Here is a 20,744-nt window from a genome sequence, read left to right as displayed (position 1 = left end):
AATGAATGTTTTGGATCTGGTCAAACTGCCAGTTTGGTTGATGTACTGCTCCAAATCAATGTTAAATGAATACGTGCACGGAAAGATCAAACTGAGACACACAGCTGGGGGTCAAAGCAAGATCTCTGGTTTATTGCAGACAGTATATAGGACAGCAAATATAGAATAGGAAGGAGTGGGGGGTGTCAGGTGGCCTATCTCTTCTATTGACTATAAACTCTGTATTTTCTACCACATCTGTCTGCAAGAGGAAGTCCCCCCCCCCCCCCCTTCCCCCTTACAGATGGGTGAAGCAGTTATTCTTTGTTTGCTTGAAGCTGCTTGCTTGAGTTGAACAGAAACAGTTTTGAGGCACATAATAAAGTGGAAAGTTAGATTCTTGTTCTAGGCGTTTGCTGGGTGTCTGGCTGCCATTTTAGCTAAAGTGTAGTTCTCAACAAGCAAGTATCTATTTTGTCTCAATATTCCATAACAAATACACCAAACTATGTGCATTAACAGCAGCTGCAAGATGGGGGTTAGTGGAACACAACCCATCAGCCTTTTGTGAATGTCATAAATGTTTAGATAAATAAGCCTTTAATATAAATGTGTAAGCTGATGTGATGAGAGCGAAATAATTGAATGGCTGGCTTGTACCATCTAAGTGAGGACATCCTGGTGATCAGTTGACCACCGTGGGTCCAACAGCTAAAAGGGATGGGAGGCTGTGTGCCGTTGCAGGAGAAATGTGTTCCTATGTGGTCCTCTACATGAGTTCTCCAGAGTAGAAACTGCCCTGAGCTGGGTATTGGCTTAATAAGCCACATGGACGGGCTGAAAGGTTTCTCATTAGTTCTGCCATGTAGAACTTGTATTATGTATTTGGACAGAGTGAAATTATCCAGCTTTGGATAATAGCAGCAACTCTACGCTAAGCATCCCCCAGGCGTCCTTTCACTAAAATGGGGCAGCCACATTGCACTTGCGTCATATTTATTATTACCGTAGTGATCCATCTTCATAAATTTGGAGCACTAGCGCATAGCAACTCCAATCTAAAGACTGACCTCAATTACACCTACAATGATAAATCCCCCCCTTGATATCTGTCCCTATTGTCTTCCAGATGTACCGAATTCAAAAGCATTCCCATCTAGTCTGGGCATCAACTATCAAAATGATAACCTGGCAACTGCTGCATGTCCGCCTTCAGTGACTCCTGCAACCAACAATGTGAATGAGTTTAATGACTGTGATGTTATTGGGGATGAGCTGGACTCTTTCCTGGAACTGGAGATGGTAAGAAATCAGCACATTTGAAAAAGAAAATCTGATGTCGGGAAGGACTCCTATCTTATTTTAAAAGCACTATAATGCTATGTATTGTTTCAGGCCTCCAAACAGGTTCCCCAGCTAATACCAGTATTTCCCACTGGAAACACACTGCTTTCTAGCTTGGGTACAACAGGCCTACCTGCACCCTCCCCTCTACCTCCAGCTTCTTTTGGTTTGCTGGATTCTCGAAAGCCTCCAGTAGTACCTTTAAAGCCTACGTTTACCCCTTGTTTGGATGCACTGGACAGCTTTGAGCCTATGCAGGAGACGCTGGACAGTCTGGACACCTTTGTTAAGGGTAAGGCTTCAGTGTGGTGTGGCTACAGAGGTAGCTAAAGTTTTGCAGTCGTATTAGCCTTAGAGTTCTGATTCTTTTGTATTCTTCTTAAAGGGGACCTTTTTAAGAAGTGAATGAGATCAACTATTGTAATTACTTTGCCTCTGCTCCAAAAGCGGTGCTCGTAAAAGTGCTGCCTTCTGTTCAAACAGCTGATTGGCGGGGGTGCCGGGACCTACCCATCAGCATAAACCCCCTGCACAACTCCTTTAAAATGCACTTTCCAGTATCAAAATATTGGATATTATGTGTTTGATTTGACAGTGTTATAGATGTAATACATTTTCCTTATCAAACACTAAAGTTTGCAAGAGATTAAAATTAAATGAAGCAAATGTTGCCTTTAAGATGAAAGCTGCATTCATTAAGAAATAAGAATATATTCACACATAATAAAGTTGCATTATCTGACGTCTTAATTGCCAAATAGTTAGGATTTTTATTTATTTATTTTTTTATGCAACACAACAAGGTGCTATATCTTTTTTTTTTTTTACTTGTAGATACCAAGCGTGTGGAGCCGATATTACTGAAGGGAAACCAGAAGCAAAAGGTGGGTACTGTTGTTCAAGGTTTTAGTGATCTATGATGCTGTGAACCTGGATAAGGGCTCTTTCACACCTGCGTTCTTGTCTTCCAGCATAGAGTTCCGTCGTCGGGGCTCTATGCCGGCTGAATCCTGGTAGCAGGGAGCGGGGGAGCAGTATACTTACCGTCCCTGCGGCTCCCGGGGCGCTCCAGAGTGACGTCAGGGCGCCCCAGGCGCATGGATGACGTGATCGCATGGCACGTCATCCATGCACCTGGGGCGCTCTGACGTCACTCTGGAGCGCCCCGGGAGCCGCACGGATGGTAAGTATACCGCTCCCCAGCTCCCCGCTCCTACTATGGCAACCAGGACTTTAATAGCGTCCTGGGTGCCATAGTAACACTGAAAGCATTTTGAAGACTGATCCGTCTTCAAAAGCTTTCAGTACACTTGTGTTTTTCCGGATCCGGCGTGTAATTCCGGCAAGTGTAGTACACGCCGGATTCGGACAACGCAAGTGTGAAAGAGTCCTTACATGAGCCGTAGCCACACTGGCCTTGCGAAAGCAGCCTAAATAAAGACTCTTCAAAAAGAGTAGTCTCAGAACTGGTTCTCTCGCCTTGTGACCTATGCCTGATTATCTGTTTTTCTTTAACTGTGTCTGGATTGAAGGGTCTTAATGCCTCAGTATTATGCGTATGTGTGTGTGTGTATGGAGATTGGGGGGAGAGAGAGAGATATGGATATATATACACACACACACACACACACACTCACACTCACACTCACACTTCAGTGGCAGGTTGAAGCAGACATAGTGCTCTAATTGTAACTAAGGCATGACTTCTGAGCCTGCCTCTAATCTCCCTGCTTGGACTATTCCAATAAATGTGCTGTTTTACATGGAAACTGTATTTAGTAGAGCAGATTTGTTGAAACAAAAGGCCACTTCTTGCCCATAGCAGCCAATCGCAAAGCAGCTTTCATTTTACCAGCGACCTCTTCTTTTCAGTATAATAGATTAGGGGGAAGCAAAAAAAAAAATACTTGCATTCTTAGATAACCCAAACCTTATATGCCAAACTTGAAAACAGACGTTCTCTCATCACTAGTCATTAATATTAAAAGCCCGGAGAACCCCTTTAAGTTGGTAATTTTAAGTTTTACTGACATACTGTACTTCCATTACAGCCTACAGCGAACAATGTAAACCATTATTTTGTACATAAGATGGATCCTGTACAGACCAGCCTTGCAGCATTGCCACGCCTCTTGCCAAACCCCTTGGCACAAACCTATGACTTCAAACAAGGCTGCCAACTCTGCTATGCAAGGACAGGTAAGATGTCACCGGAGTTGCATAACTCAGTGTAATTTGGCTTCCCCTTTTGTATTCAGTTCTTTGTGTATATTAGATAAGCATGGATCAAAGAAGATTTTGTGTGAAGTGAGGAATGCACTAGCCTACATTTCAGAGAGTATTCCATCATGAAAACTGTTATAGCTGCGTCCCGCTGGTTTACTATGAAGGGTTAGGAGAGGCAGAAATAACAGGGGGGTTCTCCACCAACCATCCAGGGAAACCTTAATTTGGCCCCTGCTGCCCTGTACGCTAAATCGATAGTAGGTTTTTCATTTTTTTTTTTCAAACTAGTTCCAGTTTGTCTGGAAAGATTCTGTTGCACATCCTAAATCTTCTATTGTGTTTTCCATATTCCTGGTAACATTTGCTACAATATAATTTTAGATGGTTATGGTGCCTATACAGTGTCCTGACTTATATCCTTCATGGTTCTTTTTCTATTGCAGGTCCCAAGGCTCTGGACTTCGCCTACAGAGAGAAATTAGAGCACAAATGCAAAAAAGACATTTTATTAGCACGAATGAAGAACTCTGAAAACAAAGCGTGGCTAAAGATTCGGCCACGGCCTATGAAAGTCAATTTTTCTGGTCCTTACATGCTGTGCAAAGGTTGGAAAAAGAGCATTTTCTTTTCAGTCCCAAGTAGGGTACCTTCAAAGGCCAGTAAGGGTATATCAACACATGGTAACTGTTGCTGAAATGTCTACGACTGTCCCACATATATGTATGGGACTTGCAGAAATTCACATGCTTGCCACCAAAACAGACAGGAATCTGCTTTTTTAAAGGGAATGTCTGGGATTTAAAAAAAATTGCCTAAGACAAGGTAATGGTATAAGATAGATAGATAGATATAGATCTCTCTATCTCTCTTTTTAAATCTTTTGCTGTTCTGGCCTCTGTTTCTGAAGGAATGACATCATAAACCTAATTCACGTAACCTTTGCAGCCAGTTACTTACCTCAGGTCACATGCACGTCATTGATGCAAGACCAGTGAGTTGCAGTGGGGGATTTAGTGGGTAATGGTTAGGCATTTATTTTGTACCATTTCCTTCTCTAAGACAAATTTCTTCAAATCCCAAGCAACCCCTTTAAAGAAGACATACACATTAGGCCGAATGCACACGGCCGTGTTTACTGTACTGTGGCGGCAGCAGGAAGCGCACGGCGTCATAGCAACCAATGACGCCGTGCGCTCCTGCTCTCAGCAGGAATCCAGCCCGTGTTACCACGGACCGCTCACGGCCGTGTGCATTCGGCCTTATAACAGTTTCTTGTAGGCTGTGACATCTAACTGCAGTTATCCAGTAATCTCCAGTGTGGAATGTTGCAGCAGTGCAAAATACATTGCCATGACTTTTGCTATGATCAGAACAGTAACACATTGAAGGGGTTATTGCAGTTTCAGGAAATAAAGGTTATTCAGTGTACAGTGAAGAGGTCTTCAGTATCAATTCCTAATGGCTTGCAAGATCTCTGCTTGCAGTCATTCATTTGGAATGTTCATTGTTTATTTGCAGAGAATAAGAATCTGTCCTTGTGATGGAAGAAGGTGCGCTAGGCTCCTTGCATCTGTCCCATCATGTGAGCTGGAAATATTTTTAACCTCTGGAAATTGAAAAAATCAACTTCCTATTAAATGACAGCTAGAAAAGATCTTTAAAACTACAATTAATCCAGAAAGTATATTAGAAAATTGTTTCATTATACAATGATTAGGCACTATCCTCTGCAAATAAATGACTTCACATTCATGAATATTCTTCTGATTGGATGGACTTGACCAATTCTTAAGTGTTAGCCTTTGTATGTACAAGTAGTATATTGACATTAGTGCAAATTGTCTGCAAAGGGGATCATGCCAGATAACATTTTCATACATATTAAGTAGGGGTGCACCGAAATATCGGCCGAAAATGCACCTAATCTGTTTCTGCCGATATTTTTACATATCGGCCGGAAATAGCGGGGAGGGACTGGGAGGAGGAGCTGGGGGCCGGTGCGTTCACTGTGCTCCGGCCCCCAGCTCCAGTAGTTATAAAATGTTGTACAATTAATAAGCATTCTATTCATGAGGCCCCCTCTGCAGTATTACATTCAATACAGCCACATCCTACTCACAGGGCTGTGGCCGGCCGGGCAGACGAGCGGCAGCGTCACGACTGACGTCACATGCCTGCGCCGCCTCCTTCATTCAGAAAGTAGGCCGGGCACATGACGTCAGTTGTGACGCTGCCGCTCGTCTGCCCGGCCGGCCAGCACAGCCCTGTGAGTAGGATGTGGCTGTATTGAATGTAATACTGCAGAGGGGGGCCTCATGAATAGAATGCTTATTAATTGTACAACATTTTATAACTACTGGAGCTGGGGGCCGGAGCACAGTGAACGCACCGGCCCCCAGCTCCTCCTCCCAGTCCCTCCCCGCTATTTTCTATTAATTGTACAATGGGGGGGGTCTGTGGATGGCACTGTTATGGGGTGGGTGGGGGTCTGTGGATGGCACTGTTATGGGGTGGGTGGGGGTCTGTGGATGGCACTGTTATGGGGTGGGTGGGGGTCTGTGGATGGCACTGTTATGGGGTGGGTGGGGGTCTGTGGATGGCACTGTTATGAGGTGGGGGGGTCTGTGGATGGCACTGTTATGGGGTGGGGGGGGGTCTGTGGATGGCACTGTTATGAGGTGGGGGGGGTCTGTGGATGGCACTGTTATGGGGTGGGGGGTCTTTTAAAAGTATTTGGGCAAAAAGGCAGTTTCGGTCAAGGGGTATCCTGAATTTTCGGTTTCGGACCAGAATTTTCATTTCGGTGCACCCCTAATATTAAGTGGTTAATTCTTAATTTGCTGCAGACATCCAGAGTCGACAGGACTGCAAATATGGCGATAACTGCACTTTCGCGTATTATCAGGAGGAGATTGACGTGTGGAATGAGGAGCGAAAGGGAGCCCTGCATCGAGATCAGCTTTTCCAGCTGCCAGGATTGATAAAGCCAGGAAATGTTTCCCGATTATTGCATGAGCAAAAGGGTATCTTCACCTTTTTATGCCAGGTGGAGTATTAATCCAGTGTTTGAAGGTATTATATGTGGTCATTGCAAGGTGACGTTTTACCCTATTAAAGCACCATGGTTTCTGGCTGAATGATCACACAGTAACATTTGCTCATATTTGGCTTGCAATTATTGCTTTCCATTATAAACACACTAATCCGTGTGCAAAGACTGTGCATGATTCTGAATTCCATTGCTGCTATATTTGCTGTAGGTGAATTTTTTTTATTTATATTTTTTTTTATCAGAATTGTGTGGGTACAAGGTTAAGACCCCGCACATGCCGTGCACTCTTACTTATCTGTCCAAGGCTTTAAATGAGAGCATAGTATATCTGAATCCTGCATTGCTTTACATTCATTTTGTGGGCCTAGGCCCTGACAGTATAGGTTTCCATCTTGTCGTTGGTAGATGGGCCCACACAATGTTTAATTAAAAAATGTGTGCAAAGTGTCTTAGATATTCTTGTACAGTAAGTTTCGCATTAATGCAATTCAGTATAGCGTTTTCATTGCTTGCCTATGTCTTTGCAAATGGGGCAGTGTGTGTGATAGCATGCACCTGTACATTCATTTCACTTTGTTTGGAGGTGCTGCTGTAACTCTTTTTTTGGCTTTCCTGTATATGTACCTGTACAAGAAAGTTGTCAATCACTGTGTGTGAACAGGAAAAGTAAGAATAACAGATTTCCTCTACATGACCAGGCAGCATTTACACATCTTTATAGTGAATAATGTCCCTGACAGATCAGCTTCATTAAACATGACATGCCTGAGAAGCGCCGTCTTTGGGGCCTATTGGCTTTTCCTTCAAACATGCCATAATTGACACCATCGCAAAATGTTTTTTTATAAAGGGATGCTTCTAATGCAGAGCATGGTTTATTAATGACTTATCACATTCTGCTTTTGCAGGCTTGTTTTGACAGCAAACCACAGATCATCAGCAAAAGAAATCCAGAGAACTTTGATGTCTGCACAAACCCAAGTCATCAGCACAGCTTCGCTGACCACAAGTAAGTTTAATATCTACTCCGCTATAAAATTGTCTACTCAGTGCATTTAGTGCTCATGCATATCTTGATGCTCGCAAAGAGCTGCTGCATTTTTTTCATTTTGTTTACTTTAGGAAATTTCATAAAATTTTAGTTGCACAATACTTGCCTCTTAAATCCTACAAGGCTCCTACTGCCCCCTATTGATTCTGTGACAATTATTCAGCCTAATAATATACCAGTGTTGGTTACACCCATCTTCTGTTGAGCGTCAGCTGGTGGACAGATGGCCTTAAGTTCTCCTGCAAAATGTCTTGATAAACTTGGGAATTCATTTTTCCTTCGATGATAGCAATCCGTCCAGGCCCTGACGCAGCAAAGCAGCCCCAAACCATGATGCCCCCACCACCATACTTCATAGTTGGGATGAGGTTTTGATGTTGGTGTGCTGTGCCTCTTTTTCTCCACACATAACCAACTTTGGTTTCATCTGTCCACAGAATATTTTGCCAGTACTGCTGTGGAACATTCAGGTGCTCTTGTGCAAACTGTAAACATGCAGCAATGTTTTTTATTTTTGTTTTTTTTTGGGACAGCAGTGGCTTCCTCTGTGGTATCCTCCTATGAAATCCATTCTTGTTTAGTGTTTTACGTATCGTAGATTCGCTAACAGGGATGTCAGCATATGCCAGAGACTTTTGTAAGTCTTTAGCTGATACTCTTTTGTGCAAGGCATCATTCACATCAGGCAATGCTTCTTGTGAAAAGCAAACCCAGAACTGGTGTGTGTTGTGTGTGTTTTTTTTTTTTTTTTTTTTTTTTTTTTATTTATTTTTTTATTATAGGGCAGGGCAGCTGTAAACACCTCCACCTCCAATCTCATCTCATTGATTGGACTCCAGTTGGCTGACACCTCACTCCAATTAGCTCTTGGAGATGTCATTAGTCTAGGACAGGGGTAGGCAACCTCCGGCACTCCAGATGTTGTAAAACTACAACTCCCAGCATGCATACTTCCTCTACTCTTCTCAGAACTCTCACAGAAATGAATGGAGCATGCTGGGAATTGTAATTTTGCCACAGCTGGAGTGCCGGAGGTTGCTGACCCCTGGTCTAGGGGTTCACATACTTTTTCCACCTGCACTGTGAATGTCTAGATGGTGTGTTCAATAAAAACATTTGTATTTACATTTAGTCAAATGACTACTAGTTGCCTGCTCTTGACATGCACATTGTGATTTCGTTAGTCTTAATTTACTTAAAATTGAACTTTTATTAGTTATTTACTTAATATATTATGAACTCTTATTCTAACCTGCTATGTTAAAACTTTCAACAGTCGACCCTTTGTGTGCTGTATTTCTATTAGTTTTCTTGTAGTGCTGGCTTGTATTAGAGTGGCAGCGTTTTGCAGGACTATCTATCTTTTCACTATATATCTATATTTCACTATATATCTCTGTATACACTCACTGAGCAATGATAATCGCGCTATTGCTTCCTTTACTGCCTACTAACTAGTCTTTATCTATACCTGCTGACACATTCGTGTAACATATCATTCTACTTTGTAGCTGTAATGGTAGCTGTTGGATCGCTACACTTGCTGTGTTCTAAATGCCTCCTTTTGCTTATTCACTGGCTCTACTTGATCTCTAATGGCGGCGCAGACTGCCCGATCCCCTGAAGACGCCATGTATATGGCGAAACATGTCGGGGGGGGGGGGGGGGCAGTGATTAAGTTTTAGATCACAGCCGACCTAGAATCAGTGTGCTGGCTACCGAGTAGCTGACACGTAGCTCAGCAAGTGAATGCGCCGCCATTAGAGATCAAGTAGAGCCCGTGAATAAGCAAAAGGAGGCATTTAGAACACAGCAAGTGAGTGTATACAGAGATATATAGTGAAAAGATATAGTCCTGCAAAACGCTGCCACTCTAATACAAGCCAGCACTACAAGAAAACTAATCGAAATACAGCACACAAAGGGTCGACTGTTGAAAGTTTTAACATAGCAGGTTAGAATAAGAGTTCATAATATATTAAGTAAATAACTAATAAAAGTAAAATTTTAAGTAAATTAAGACTAACGAAATCACAATGTGCATGTCAAGAGCAGGCAACTAGTAGTCATTTGACTAAATGTAAATACAATATAAGTGCCTCTACATGTGCAGGGTATTTAAAAGTGTAAAATAAATTCAATAAAAACATGGTAACATTTAATTCTTTGTGTATTATTAGTTTAAGCAGACTGTGATTGTCTATTGTTGTGACTTAGATGAAGATCAGATCACATTTTATGACCAATTTGTGCAGATATCCATATTATTCCAAAGGGTTTACATACTTTTTCTTGCAACTGTATGTCCAGCTGATGCTAGAAACAAAAAAGAGGTTGGCTCGCCCAGGTGGGCTATACCCTCTCCACAGATGCTAGATTAATCTGTTTTAGTCTAGTGTCCATAAGAGGCAGACACGACCTGCCTTCTTTTGCAGGTCTTGCTGCTGTTTTAAAGGTTTTATCATGCGGCAAATGGTCTGCACTTTAGTAGCATCCTGTGCAGGCACCTTGGTGTCTTGCCGTTCATCTAGTCTCCTATTACTGCATCCATTGTGGGGTGCAGGTAATCTCCGGTCAGAGTTTACCGAAAGGTTGACCCTGTGGCGCCTGAAGGCAAGTATGATCCCTACCTTGCTTAGGGACTTCAGGCCCCTTCTTTCCCTCCCAGGGTATTTTTACTTGCCTCTTTAGGTCTCCCTTGCTCCCCAGACTTCTGCTAGGGCTAGGCCTCACTGCTCCTTCCACCCACTTCAGCCTCTCCATCACTCTAGTCCCTGCCTTCTACTGTGGTTAGGCTTCACAGTTTACCGCCTTTTCCTTTGACTCTTGGGGCATCCTTTTCCTCCTACAGGGGAGTTGCTAGGTGCCTGCTACCCCTCTCTGGCCTCTATCCTTAATTATTCTTTATTTTTTTCCACCTCAGACACCCTCCAGCACCCCACTCATCTACTCTAGTCCCTAGCTTCTGCCAGGGATAGGCCGCACGCTCTTTCTTTTGTTTTCCACCTTTTGGAGCATCCCTTGGTATCAGCCCACTAGGAATACCTTATTTTTGACCACCTCTACTCCAGTCCTTGGCTTCTGCTGGGACTAGGCCACACTTCGTTGTGCTCCTTCACTGGCTTCCCAGGCTTTTTCTGGGGAACTTGCCTTTCGTCATGGATTTTGAGTGAGCTCTCCAATCCTGGTCCAGTGTGGGTGTTGCTTTGGGAGGTGCATCTCCTCCTTCTTCTCTTTGGTGGGGGACACGTTTTTGGGGGTTGGGTAGTCTGACCTTGGTCCTTGCAGCAGTTACGTGGTTGTCGCAAGCTCCATCCAGCTGCACATGCCCACGCTCTATGCACATGCTCACACTGTATGTTATAGTGTACCCCCGACAGTTAAGTACTATCACTAGATGCTGTATCCTAAAAACCTTCTCTAGTGTACAACAGGCAAATATATTACCCCCTTCATCATGAATAATTGTACCATTTACCAGATTTGGTATCCGACTAACCTACCTGGTTCTAGTGTGCATCAGTCAATCGCATTTCCCCTAAATTTGCCAAAAATCCAATCTACCATATTTAAAGGGGTTATCCTATCTTAGACAATAGGAGCATATCGCTAGGATATGCCCCCATTGTCTCATAGGTGCAGGTCCCACCTCTGGGACCCGCACCTACAAGGAGACTGGAGCAGGGAAATGCGCATGCGCAGCCGCCCTCCATTCATTTCTATGGAGCCGCCGAAAATAGCCGAGCTCTGGCTCAGCTATTTCTGTCGGTCCCATAGAAATGAATGGGAGCAGTGGCTGTGCATGTGTGGTGCGTTCCCATTCACTTCAATAGGAGAGGTGGGTGGTGGACGGTCCTTGGGAAACCCGGGGTCCTCCAGCCACAACTCTCCTCGACTCCACCTCTGGGACCCGCACCTATCTTACAATGGGGGGGCGTATCCTAGTGATATACCCCCATTGTCTAAGATGGGATAACCCCCTTTAAACTGACCATACATACGCGTTCATCCAACACACTGTGTATGGGTAACTTCGACTCTCCACCGAAGGATGATGTTGAGGGAGACTAGGATTGGGTGAAATTAATATTTCCACCCAATCCTTTTGTTGTCCGTGGGAGATAAGCTGCCACAAGAATTGGCTGGCAGCGGCTTTCTCCACTCTTACCATAGCATACACAGATCTGTTCAGCTGAGCTCAACATGTATGTCCATAGGGAAACGTAGAAACATAGAATGTGTCGGCAGATAAGAACCATATGGCCCATCTAGTCTGCCCAATATACTGAATACTATGGATAGCCCCTGGCCCTATCTTATATGAAGGATAGCCTTATGCCTATCCCATGCATGCTTAAACTCCTTCACTGTATTTGCAGCTACCACTTCTGCAGGAAGGCTATTCCATGCATCCACTACTCTCTCAGTAAAGTAATACTTCCTGATAATACTTTTAAACCTTTGCCCCTCTAATTTAAAACTATGTCCTCTTGTAGCAGTTTTCCTTCTTTTAAATATTCTCTCCTCTTTTACCTTGTTGATTCCCTTTATGTATTTAAAAGTTCCTATCATATCCCCTCTGTCTCGTCTTTCTTCCAAGCTATACATGTTAAGTTCCTTTAATCTTTCCTGGTAAGTTTTATCCTGCAATCCATGTACCAGTTTAGTAGCTCTTCTCTGAACTCTCTACAAAGTATCAATATCCTTCTGGAGATATGGTCTCCAGTACTGCGCACAATACTCCAAATAAGGTCTCTACTAGTGCTCTGTAGAGCGGCATGAGCACCTCCCTCTCTCTACTGGTAATGCCTCTCCCTATACACCCAAGCATTCTGCTAGCATTTCCTGCTGCTCTATGACATTGTCTGCCTACCTTTAAGTCTTCTGAAATAATGACCCCTAAATCCCTTTCCTCAGATACTGATTCTGGGAAGCTGGGACGGAGACGAGAGAGAGAGAGCTGTTGAATGTTTTAAATGGCTAGCTTTAAGCCCAAAGACAGTGGATTGTTAGAGTACCCTGCAGAATATAGAATAATTCATCAGGAGTACAATAATGTCTATGGCGCAAAAAATATTCATACCTTTTTTTTTCTTTGTGACCATCACATAAATATTAAGATTATAAAATATGTCAATTGAGCAGTAAGGTCTTTTTTGGGGCCACAGTAACATAAGAGTTATAGACCCAAGTGAGTAATATTGTAAAACATAACTTTTAATCTTTAAAAATTCAGTCCGAAACAGCACTCAAACACTAGCCACAGGTCCAGGCTATCACTTTTCTGGACTGGGGTCTGACACACTGGTAACAGTAGACCAGTATGTAAATGTCTAAGTCTGCCAGCATAAGATCGTGCATAAAGCAACTATATATACAGTACAATGCAGACTTACCACCTAAGATGTCTCCAGGTATCTAAGGGATACAATGTCGGGGTGTAAAAACGTAGTGGTATTGCAAGGGTCTAAGGATGTCTGTAATTTAACATGGGGGATGATGCTATCCCTAAACTATCCCTAAATAAATGTTCCTACATCGGCCCTTTGTAGGTAAACTGACCTGAAAAGAGCTATTCCATGGAGCCAGACCCTGTAATTATCCTAGGTCATGTTTTGGCAGCAGTGGGTATACAAACAGAACGGTATAATACAGTTCCAGAAATAAATGGTAAAAAAATAGTCATGGGTATAATAGGAACAATGTCCCATAGATAAATGTGGTGCTGTGTTATAATGTCTCATTAGACTTCTTATCTGATTGGAGGGGGTCCAACCCCCCCCCCCCCCCCCCCAATCTGATGTTTGAGAATGCACTAGCACTCATGTGAGGGCCATGGCCTTTTCTGTGCTTACCAAGCGCAGAGCCGTACATTGTATAGCGGCTGTACTTGGTATTACAGCTTAGCCCCATTTACTTTTATGGGCCTGAGCACAATACCAACGATACCAAGCACAACAGCTATACAATGTACAGCTCTGGTTGGTAAGTGCGGAGAAGGCCGTGGCGCTCACATGAGTGATGGTGCCTTCTCAAACAGCAAAATGGAGGGGGGGAGGGGTCCCGAGTGTCAAACTCCCATCAATCAGATACTGATGACCAAGGATATCCTGAAGATAGGTCATCAGTATCAAAATCCTAGAAAACCACTTTAAGGGTCCATTCACACGTCGGTAGAATGGGTCTGAATCCGTTCCACAGCGTTTATGGAACGAATCCGGACCCATTGATTCTCTATGGGGCCGGAAGAGATGCGGACAGCACACAGTGTGCTGTCCACATCCGCATTTCCGGAGCGCAGGCCCCATCTTCCAGTCTAAGGCTCCCGAAAAAAATGGAACATGTTCTATTCTTGTCCTCAATTGTGGACAAGAATAGACAGTTCTATGGGGATGCCGGCCGGGTGTATTGCGGATCCGTGAATAGATCCTACCAAAGCTAGATCCAGCCCTGTACCTCACATGGATCGAGAGATCTCCACATTCATTGCTCTGCTAGAGTTATATCAAGCGGAAAGCTCAAGGGGAGTCTCCTTTCTGTTGCAACTCCCTATCACCACTCGGGAGGCAGTTGCAGGATGAATCTGAGCATGTGCGGCCATCTCGGTGAGCAGGACAAAGAAATAAGAACAAACAAACAGCAGGTGGCGCAATACAGCTACATTTTGATGAATAACTCAGTGGCTATGCTAAATTATGAATTGCATGCAATTATAAAAGAATACAGCTCCAGGAGCTTTTTCGAAAAAAGTTGAATATTTTTCATGGGACAACCCCTTTTACTGTGTTATACTCTCAATATTAGTGGGCATTATCAGGAGAACATACTGTAGCAATCTCTGGTTTTCTTTGTGCCTTCCGATTCTTCCTTCTAAGCTCTTTTGAGCTTTATTATTTTGGATCTCCTGATGTGCCCACTTATAATACAGTTGGTGACGTGTATAGAGAACACTGAGACCTATTAGATATTTATATACGGTATGTATATGCAGACCATATTCCCTGTGAAGACTTGGCTATATTACTAGAGTGTGGACTAGTGGTGTGTTTATATATACAGGGCTGTTGGTTGTCCCTGGGTGATATGACCAGACGTTGGTACTCTGAGGAGATGCCGACTGTCTTCTGCTTATCTATAGTTCACATCTATCAGTCATTTTTACTTGTATCTCCTTTCTGTAACAGGGCAAGATAGAATTGGCCTGTGTTTCCATGGTTCTGCTGTAGTTAGTGCTGTCAGTGATATTTCAGTGGAGGGGGGAGGATGGCTCTTATTTTATTTGAGACTAAGGCCTCATGCACACGATCGTTGTTTGGGTCCACATCCGAGCCACCGTTTTGGCAGCTCGGATGCGGACCCATTCATTTCAATGGGGCCGCAAAAGATGCGGACAGCACTCCTGTGCTGTCTGCATCCGTGGCTCCGTTCCGCGGCCCCGCTAAAAAAAATATAACATGTCCTATTCTTGTCCGGGCTTTGCGGACAAGAATAGGCATTTGTATTGCAGACCGCAAAAAACAGCACTGTCGTGTGCATGAGGCCTAATTGTGATTATATTAACCATGTTAATATATGAACACATCCACATTTTCTTAGTGATAACGTAAAATGCATACTCGCCTATTTCTCGCGCCACTACTCCCAATCACTTCTTCTGCCACAGCCAAGACATTATCTTTGTGGCTGGAGCAATATCGTGACTGTATACCTCAGACACCGCTGCAGCCAATTGCTGACCTCAGCAGTATACAGCATATGATTGCGGGGGTCATGCAGAGATAAACTGTTCTGATTAGTCATTACTCAAGTCTCCACGGTTAGAATTAGAATTCAGCGTTTTATAGGATAGTTTATCTTCTATCTTTTGTCTAAACACAGTCATAAAGGGCCTATTAGACAAAGCAACTATATTTAGAATTTTCATATAATCATTCGCATTTGAGAAGTAGTTGCATATTATTGACCCCTGAGGGAGTCGGAGTTGAATGGCAATAAGTGTGGGGCCCTTGTCACTCCCCCATTGTTTTGACTTAATCTACTAGCTATATTTTGGGGATAGTCACTTGTTTCATTGAGGTTTTGTTTTCTTTGTCTTGTATTGTCACATATACAGTGGATATAAAAAGTCTACACACCCCTGTTAAAATGTCAGGTTTCTGTGCTGAGACAAAGATAAATCATTTCAGAACTTTTTCCACCTTTTAATATGACCTATAAACTGTACAACTCAATTGAAAAAAAAATTGAAATCTTTTTAAGTGGAGGGAAGAAAAAAATATAAAAATAAAATGTGGTTGCATAAGTGTGCAGACCCTTAGGGTCCATTCACACATCCGTGTGTGTTTTGCGAATCCGCAAAACACTGACAGCGGCAATGTGCGTTTCTGCATTTTGCGGACCGCACATTGCCGGCACTAATAGAATATGCCTATTCTTGTCCGCTATTGCAGACAAGAATAGGACATGTTCTATTTTTGCGGAACGAAATTGCGGACGTGTGAATGGACCCTTAAACTAATACTTTGTTGAAGCGCCTTTTGATTATATTACAGAACTCAGTCTTTTTGGGTAGGAGTCTATCAGCATGGCACATTTTGACTTTGCAAGATTTGCCCACTCTTCTTTGCAAAAAAACACTCCAAATCTGTCAGATTGCGAGCGCATCTCCTGTGCACAGCCCTCTTCAGATCACCCCACAGATTTTAAATCGGATTCAGGTCTGGGCTCTGGCTGGGCCATTCCAAAACTTTAATCTTCTGGTGAAGCCATTCCTTTGTTGATTTGGATGTATGCTTTGGGTCGTTGTCATGCTGAAAGATGAAGTTCCTCTTCATGTTCAGCTTTCTAGCAGAAGCCTGAAGGTTTTGTGCCAATATTGACTGGTATTTGGAACTGTTCATAATTCCCACCACCATGCTTCACTGTGGGGATGGTGTTCTTTTGGTGATGTGCAGTGTTGTTTTTGCGCCAAACATATATCTTTTGGAATTATGGCCAAAAAGTTTAACCTTGGTTTCATCAGACCATAACATCTTCTCCCACATGCTTTTGGGAGACTTCAGATGTGATTTTGCAAAATGTAGCCTGGCTTGGATGTTTTTCTTCGTAAGAAAAGGCTTTCGTCTTGCAACTCTACCCCATAGCCCAGACATATGAAGAATGTGGGAGATTGTCACATGTACCACACAGCCAGTACTTGCCAGATATTCCTATTCGGAAATGATTCATCTTTCTCCTTTTTTTTTTTTTTTTTTTTTTTATCCCAGAAACCTGACATTTTAACATGGAAGTGTAGACTTTTTATATCCACTGTATAATTTTATTTTTTATAATGTGGACACAGTATGTGATTTTATTGTGTTGGGTGTTTGTTGGATGTTGGTTGTGGGCTTATTTTGGCTTTCATCTGTCAGATGTATGTACTGTTTTAATTGTTTTTAACTTTTACTGCTTCTTGGTACCAATAAAAGATTGTAATTTTTATTTTTTTCATGTAATCTTTAGTATTTTCGGATGTGGCGCTCTGCAGTATGATTGTTGTAGCACCCTCAGTATTAAGTGCTGCCTGCCATATACAGTATTTTAGTGACACATGTAATATATTGCAATGATTGAACGATGAGCGATAAATCATTTATTTTCTGAAAGATTAATATTAGTCCCTTGTCTAATCAGAAATCTGCCAGTCGTTTAACATTGTAAATGTTCTAGGGGCTGAATGAGCAATGATCAACTGAACTGCAGCTCTGCCTCTCATTGAAAACAATGGAGGGTGGACACCACGTGGCCGCTGCCAGAATTTTGGTGTAGGGTCTAAAGTAAGCTAAGTGGAAATGACTCATTCTTGTCTAGGCAGACATGGTTACAGAACCTGGAAAACCAGAATGCCGTGTTTCATCCAGTCTACTTTCCCTTTACAGGTGTCTTGTCCATGTGCTAAACTCCAGCACAGTCAGATATTGCAAAATTCGGCCAAATCATTCTCGCTTCCAGATGGATATATGCCGTCATGAGGCCCGTTATGGCTGTCATCAGGAAGATGCTTGCAATTTTGCACATAGCCATGTTGAGTTGTGTGTTTGGATGCTGCAAAGACAATCAGGTACTTAGTGATTAAGAGGTCTTTTGCTTAAAAATCAATTTTGTTAGAGTATCTTCACATGCAGCAGTTAAGGTATGGTCAAAACTGCACCAGAAAATGCAGTGTGGATGTGGTTTTTACATTTTTATTTTTGTAGGGGGGAGCTGTGGATGACACTGATAGGGGGGGGGAGCTGTGGATGACACTGATAGGGGGGGGAGCTGTGGATGACACTGATAGGGGGGGGAGCTGTGGATGACACTGATAGGGGGGGGAGCTGTGGATGACACTGATAGGGGGGGGAGAGCTGTGGATGACACTGATGGGGATGGGGGGGGAGCTGTGGATGACACTGATGGGGATGGGGGGGAGCTGTGGATGACACTGATGGGGGGGGGAGAGCTGTGGATGACACTGATGGGGGGGGGGGGGGAGAGCTGTGGATGACACTGATGGGGGGGGGGAGAGCTGTGGATGACACTGATGGGGGGAGCTGTGGATGACACTAATAGGGATGGGGGGGGAGCTGTGGATGACACTGATAGGGGGGGAGAGCTGTGGATGACACTGATAGGGAGGGAGAGCTGTGGATGACACTGATGGGGGGGAGAGCTGTGGATGACACTGATGGGGGGGGGGGGGGGAGAGCTGTGGATGACACATATATAGCATCTTATGCTGGTCCCCCTTTGTGTCTTCTCATGTCCCTGTGTAAATGGTGACTCCCTGAAGACGCCGAATCGCTCGGCGAAACATTTAGGGAAGCAGGCTTCAGTTTTTAGGCAGGAAGGTTGTGTAGGGATTCTGAACTGACACATGTTGGCATTAAGTGTGCGATCCAAACCCTTTTTAGGGTCACATTAGTGTAAGAAGTGAAGTACATCGTAGCCACAAAGACTGATATCCCGTTCATGACCGGTTCCTGATAGTTTTAATTGTTTGATCCCTAGACTTATGTTTTTTTTAGTAGTAAAAATAATAAAGATTAGTTTTAACGTACTGCCGGTGAGGTTGCAAAAACACGCTAAGGTCGTAGAGACCACCTGATTTTTCCTTTCCTGTCCCATTACACTGGGCCCTGCTCACAGCAGTCTTCATATGTATAGTCTAGTCATGTAACTTAGGAGCTTTGTATAAAGTAATACAGTATAAGTGAGATAGTCAGTCAGTGGGCAGAGGTCTGTGTGGGGCTGGAACAATAGGCGGATACAAGATGTGCAGGGGCACATTAAGTTACCTAATTGCTGCTGTTTGGAGTAGGAGGACCAGTGAGGGGACTGTCCCTTTCACATAAGTAAAATTAAATGCAGTCCAGCACCTGATAACAGCGGTGGTGGTAGCTGGGAGCCGGCCCTTGCTTCCTCCAGCCAGGTCACTGACAGTATAGTAGTATAGTAACTGCCCTAGTGGTGGCCCTGGCTGCGCTGACACTTCATACAGTATGATAGAGGATGGGCCTGCGGTTTGAGCAGCCAGTGTGAGACATCGCAAGCCGCCTGCTCTGCTGCATTCTTTCACTATCTACTATCATAGTGAGAGAGCAGGGCGGGCAGTCTGCGCACACACCGCTTGCCGATCTTCTGACTCCCATACGGTACGGTAATCGTCTGTAGTAGTACCCATTATCAAACTAGCAGGGCGGCAGCATAACATCACTCACTCAGTCACGCTCCTGCTCTGCAAGCTTAATTAATGAAGTGGGACGAGCATGACTGAATGAGGGACGTTACGCTGCCGGCCTGCCTGCTAGTTTGCTGGGGAGTACTACTACAGACGATTACCGTAGCTTAACAAAGCAGAGCCACTGGTTAAGGATTATACATAACATGACTAGACTTTACATATGAAGACTGCTGTGAGCGGGGCCCGGTGTAATGGACTAGAGTGACTGCATCGGGCCCCGCCGCAAATGCAACAGTTGCCGGCCTCCAGCCCCTCCTCCCACCTCGCGTGATAGAGCTCTGATACATCGCAGGTCGCGCTGTGCAGCATAGCGGCCGGTGATGTGTCAGCAATGTAAAACTTGCATTATTCGCTTTGAGAAGCGCTCCCAAGTGAGTCTTATAAAGTGAAAAATGCAGTCTTTTTTTTATTTTTTACTACTTTTGGACAATAAACATTAAAAAAAAATGTTGCATCGCCACATCCCAACACACAACTTTTTTCTTTTTCTTTCTACGTAGCTGTGTGAGAGCTTGACTCTTGCGGGACAATTTGTTGTTTTCATTGGTACCATTTTGGGGTGCATAATACGTTTTGATCCATCTTTTGGGGGCAAATTATCAAAAATCAGCAATTCTGCAATTTTTTTTATGGGACAAATTATATAATTGTCTAGTATGGCTCGTTATTGATGCAGCAATACCAAATATGTGGACATCTTATTTCTGCAGTTTTTTTTTTCATTGGGGGAGAAAAAAAAGGTATTTTTTAACTTTGGATATTATTATTATATTTTTTTTATAACCTTTTTTTTTTTTACCTTTTTACATTTAATAGTCCCACAAGGGAAATGTAATAGAGTATCTTTTGATCACTTCTAAAATGCTTTGCAGTATTCCTGTAGTGCAGTGTATTTAAGGGTCCATTCACATGTCTGAAAAATGGGTCCAGATCCGTTCCGCAACATTGCGGAACAAATCCAGACCCATTCGTTTTCAATGGGCTGGAAAAGATCTAGACAGCACACAGTGTGCTGTCCACATCCTCACTTTCGTTCCGCAAAAAATAGAACATGTCCTATTCTTGTCCGCAGACACTGACAAGAAAAGGCATTTCTATTAAAATGCCGCAAATGTGCGGACCGCAAAACACTTGCAGACGTGTGAATGGACCCTTAATGTCAGTTCTATACTGACATTTACCAGCAGGCTGTGCTAAAATGGCTCGGCCTGCTGGGACATGCTAGTGGAAGGCCTGTGGCCTTCACTAGTCCCTGGCTTGTCTGTACTGACAGACACCCCACGATCTCAATTCTGGGGTGCGATGTGAGATGAAGGGAAACCCTTGCA

At 43.5% G+C, this 20,744-nt stretch overlaps 1 protein-coding gene across 1 annotated transcript in view; it reads left to right on the top strand.

The window, feature by feature from the left end:
* The window catches only part of LOC122943640 (zinc finger CCCH domain-containing protein 7B-like), an 84,434-nt gene that overhangs the window by 32,820 nt on the left and 30,870 nt on the right, over positions 1 to 20,744 (top strand). The window contains exons 10-18 of the mRNA XM_044301532.1: positions 1,109 to 1,281; positions 1,375 to 1,615; positions 2,158 to 2,207; positions 3,375 to 3,522; positions 3,993 to 4,154; positions 6,396 to 6,595; positions 7,510 to 7,610; positions 17,573 to 17,754; positions 17,802 to 17,826. Coding sequence (XP_044157467.1) covers positions 1,109 to 1,281; positions 1,375 to 1,615; positions 2,158 to 2,207; positions 3,375 to 3,522; positions 3,993 to 4,154; positions 6,396 to 6,595; positions 7,510 to 7,610; positions 17,573 to 17,754; positions 17,802 to 17,826 — 1,282 coding nt within the window. The remainder of the gene's footprint in view (positions 1 to 1,108; positions 1,282 to 1,374; positions 1,616 to 2,157; positions 2,208 to 3,374; positions 3,523 to 3,992; positions 4,155 to 6,395; positions 6,596 to 7,509; positions 7,611 to 17,572; positions 17,755 to 17,801; positions 17,827 to 20,744) is intronic.

This window comes from Bufo gargarizans, chromosome 7, assembly GCF_014858855.1.
Source record: "Bufo gargarizans isolate SCDJY-AF-19 chromosome 7, ASM1485885v1, whole genome shotgun sequence".
In the NCBI taxonomy this organism is placed as follows: Eukaryota; Metazoa; Chordata; class Amphibia; order Anura; family Bufonidae; genus Bufo; species Bufo gargarizans.
The sequence above is the reverse complement of the archived record's forward strand: the minus strand, read 5'-3'. Positions and strand labels throughout refer to the sequence as shown.